A 4350-nucleotide genomic window follows, 5' to 3' on the forward strand; every position below is an offset into this window, starting at 1 on the left:
ACTAGTTCCCGGCTGAATGTGACCTTCGATGTGACAACTCCACCAGCACTTGTTCTCTCCTTTTAATTCCCAGAATACCCCTTTTCTGTGCGATGCATTATGGACACTCCTGATTCCAGCCCCACCAACATTCCGAGTGTGTGATATCTGGAGAGGCTACTGAGCTCAGAGACTGCTGTGGGAGATCGAAGGAAACGTTTGATTCATCCCGCCAAATGCTGTCCAGAAGAGGAACGTCCAGTCCTACCTGAGCGACGCTAAAGAAGAGACTAACCTCTATGTCCAGAACGAGCGCCTTGTTGATTTTCTGACCAAATAGAGGTGAAGGACAATTTTGACGTTCTTGTGTAACTCAATTGTCAGCTGACAAGGCACATGAAACCTTCTGGAAGGAAAGGGATGCAAAACTCTCGTCACGAGGGATTTCGTTTCACTTGGCTACAAGGAACCACACAGATTTTTTTTTGTTCTCTTAAAGACGGTGCTCAATGCATATCCCAGATAACAATTTCACGTTGTGACAACGTTATTACAACGTGGTCACAACGTTATGCTTTCGTTGTTTTAACGTTATTCTGTGGACTCCCATTTACGTTGTCACAACGTTGTGACCTGACGTTGTGATACGTCATTTTTCATTATTACGTTGCCACAAGGTTACGTTATTTGATGCTAACGTATTTGCGTTGTCTTAACGTTCTATTTAACGTTAATAGTTGAATTGATACACAATCACAAGCCATTGTTCCGCATGCCGCTCATATAGCTTCATATTGCAGCAATCACACATCTAAACTAACACCAGTCATGACTTATCCAAACATTGTGGGTGTGGACGTCTTATGTGGAGAGATGAAAACGTGGTGGGAGGACAAGTGTGGACATTGTTGGTGGAGATGTGTGGACATTGTTACTGGAGATGTGTGGACGTGTTGGGAGGAGAGGCGTGGACGTAGTGGGAGGAGACTTGTGGGCGTGGTAGGAGATGTGTGGACGTGTTGGGAGGGGAGGTTTGGACGTGGTTGGAGGAGAAGTGTGGACGTGTTGGGAGGAGATGTTTGGACGTGGTTGGAGGAGAAGTGTGGACGTGTTGGGAGGAGAGGTTTGGACGTAATGGGAGGAGACTTGTGGGCGTGGTAGGAGATGTGTGGACGTGTTGGGAGGGGAGGTTTGGACGTGGTTGGAGGAGAAGTGTGGACGTGTTGGGAGGAGAGGTGTGGACGTAGTGGGAGGAGACTTGTGGGCGTGGACATGGCTGGAGGAGATGTTTGGACGTAGTTGATGAAGAGGTTTCGGCGTGGTGGCAGGAAAAGCGTGGACATTGTTGGTGGAGATGTGTGGACATTGTTACTGGAGATGTGTGGGCGTGTTGGGGGAGAGGCGTGGATGTAGTAGGAGGGGGCTTGTGGGCGTGGTGGGAGGAGATTGTGGGCGTGGCTGGAGGAGATATGTGGACGTAGTGGCTGAAGAGGTTTGGACGTGGTGGGAGAAGAGGTGTGGAATTAGTGGGAGGAGAAGTATGGACGTGTTGGGAAGGATGTGTGGACGTGTTGGGAGGGGATGTGTGGGCGTGTTGGGAGGGGAGGTGTGGACGTGGTGGGAGGGGAGGTGTGGACGTGTTGGAATGATGATTACTCTTGATCCAAGTGAGGTCAACCAATAACATTATAATGCTTCCTTTAACAGAAGTACGTTTAGTAACACAAGTGACGATGAGATGTTTTCCTGGACTCCCAGACACGGCCATCAGATCTATCCCGATCCCTATGGAATCTCCCTAGTTAAGATAAACATAGCACCAAAGTATTAACATTAACAATGATGATTATTCTTGATCCAGGTGAGGTCAACCAATAACATTATAATGCTTCCTTTAACAGAAGTACGTTTAGTAACACAAGTGACGATGAGATGTTTTCCTGGACTCCCAGACACGGCCATCAGATCTATCCCGATCCCTATGGAATCTCCCTAGTTAAGATAAACATAGCACCAAAGTATTAACATTAACAATGATGATTATTCTTGATCCAAGTGAGGTCAACCAATACCATTATATTGCTTCCATTAACAAGAGTACGTGTATAGTCTGACATTTATAGCCAACCCACATTACATTTCCTGATGGGGAGGGCCATATGATCACACGAGATCATATATCTCACGAAGAATACCTCACAAAAGAATTTCAATCCTTCACTCACAGATATTGTTTTTGACAGTTTTACAGTGTGACCAAAAAAAATGTGATTTTTGTTAAAATACTTCTTCGTCTTGGAGACTGGTCCAAACTCAAAGTAGGATCCAGGCACCATGAAAACATTCTTAAACCTTTCTACTCCACGGCAAACTGTGGGAAATAGCAACTCAATACACAAGTGAAATCTGGGGAAATGTTGCATGTAATGATGGAAAACATCTTTATATTGTTCAGAACATAGTGAATATCTCATGAGCCAATATTGAACCCGTTTCTCTTCCTTGAATGGGTGAAAAACGTTCTTGTGAAACTGTCGTATCTGTGACTATCCACAGCTTTCAAGGTTGTAGACCAGCCTTGTATGCCAGCATACCTACTATGGGATGCTCAACCCGATGACCAACTGCCTTGTTAGACAGTATAATACAATACAATAGAATTATACAATATAGTTTATTAAAGTCTTACCATTTGTACAACAAAGGTTTAAAATAAAGCATTTTGAATATTAAAACGTAAAACTACAAATGCCACCCAAAAGGATTATGAGAGACTGTTTTACAAAATACTAAATACTTTATTAAATAGGGTAAAATGATGTATATACCATATTGCTATAATTTAAAAATATAAATATATAAAACGTGTATGATACGATATATATGAATATGAAATATCAAATGTATGTAAACTTATATACATAAAATAATTTCCTACGCATAATCATTTTGAAGCACATGCTTCCTAAAAGGGGTAAATTGCCATGATTATATGAGAAGGTAAAATTGTACCACAGCTGCGTGATAAACCCAGAGTTTGTTTAGCGGCAACTTATGAATGTTCCACGCGTTAAGCAGAACATCGTCCCGTATGAGTAAGTAGCCGTCAACTCGAAACTGCGTCTTCATCACTTTTATCAAACAGTGTTGAAAATGCCAGCCATTACTATAGTCAATTTCCATGAATGTCAAAGGTTTGGGAAGTAACTTAACGTGGTTGTGGAATTCAGCTTTGTTGGCTCCACAGTTCACAATGTGAGGGAAATGACTGCCGTACATTGTCTCCTGAACTCATAGTGCGGACAGTTAAACAGTCAGACAGACAGGTTTATTTAAGTCTCACTCGTAGTACATATAAAAACATATATAACTTCAAGTGCATATACAATATCAATAAAATATGCTACGACCAGTTGCTCCGAGACTTATGAGACACATCTTAATCATTAATAAAATTAAATATTCATAATATATATTTACAAAAAACAGCTGTATAAAATGGTAATGTAAATTAGCCATATAAAATTTTACGTCTTTGACTAACATATCATGGCAGGTTTTGACAACGTTAAATGATACAACGGGGGGAAGTAAACATATAAACTGAGGGGCAAAAGAAACGTCCCCAAAGTAAAATTGTAAAAAACAGTTCTTCTGTTTTCGTTATGACGGAAATTTAGTTAGGAACACATCTCCCGAACGCATCCCCACGTCTCACAGAAAGGAAATCCACGTGGAGTTTTTTGTAAGCATGAAAATTGCTTTTATTCACGTTTTTAGCATGCTTCTGTGGAAACATACCCGTATGAAAGTACAGTATAAAAATTATCCTCGACTGTTCGAATTCATCACTTCAATACGTTGGACACAAAGAACATGCCTCGACTCACGGCAGAACAGAGAGAACGAGCTATTGGGATGTTGCAGCTGGGTGCTTCTCACAGTCACGTTGCAAGAATCATGGGTTGCAGCAAGAAAACCATCACCAGACTGATGACACGCTTCAGAACAACAGGTCGGACTGCAGACAGGCCTAGGACAGGGAGACCACCCGTAACCACCCCTCAGGAAGACCGCCATTTACGGGTGCTTCACTTGCGCAACAGATTCCTGACTGTGACGTCATCAGCAACAACCAGCCTTACCCATCCAGTCAGTAGAAGGACCATATCCAGACGACTCCGCCGATTCGGTATCAGAGCCTACAGACCATTCCGGGGCGTGACGTTAACGCGTGAACATCGACGTCGTCGATTGGCTTGGGCACGTAGAGTTCGGCAGTGGCAGCCGCGGAACTGGCGCCGGGTACTCTTCAGTGACGAGAGCCGCTTCCAGTTGAACAAAGCTGATGGTCGGGTACGAGTCTACAGA

General features: G+C 43.1%; 1 protein-coding gene across 1 annotated transcript; it reads right to left on the reverse strand.

Moving 5' to 3' along the window:
• Window positions 1–910: 910 nt before the first annotated feature.
• LOC124277635 (36.4 kDa proline-rich protein-like) lies at window positions 911–1666 on the reverse strand. Its single transcript, XM_046713356.1, has one exon. The coding sequence runs from the start codon at window positions 1664–1666 to the stop codon at window positions 911–913; it is 756 nt and encodes a 251-aa protein (XP_046569312.1).
• Window positions 1667–4350: the final 2684 nt, after the last annotated feature.

The sequence above is a fragment of the Haliotis rubra genome, unplaced genomic scaffold (assembly GCF_003918875.1).
Source record: "Haliotis rubra isolate DU_JTF1 unplaced genomic scaffold, ASM391887v1 Scf225, whole genome shotgun sequence".
In the NCBI taxonomy this organism is placed as follows: domain Eukaryota; kingdom Metazoa; phylum Mollusca; class Gastropoda; order Lepetellida; family Haliotidae; genus Haliotis; species Haliotis rubra.

Excerpts from the sequence above, each read along its gene's own strand:
- LOC124277635 (XM_046713356.1), bottom strand. The coding sequence starts at position 1,666 with ATGTTATTGGTTGACCTCACTTGGATCAAGAGTAATCATCATTCCAAC.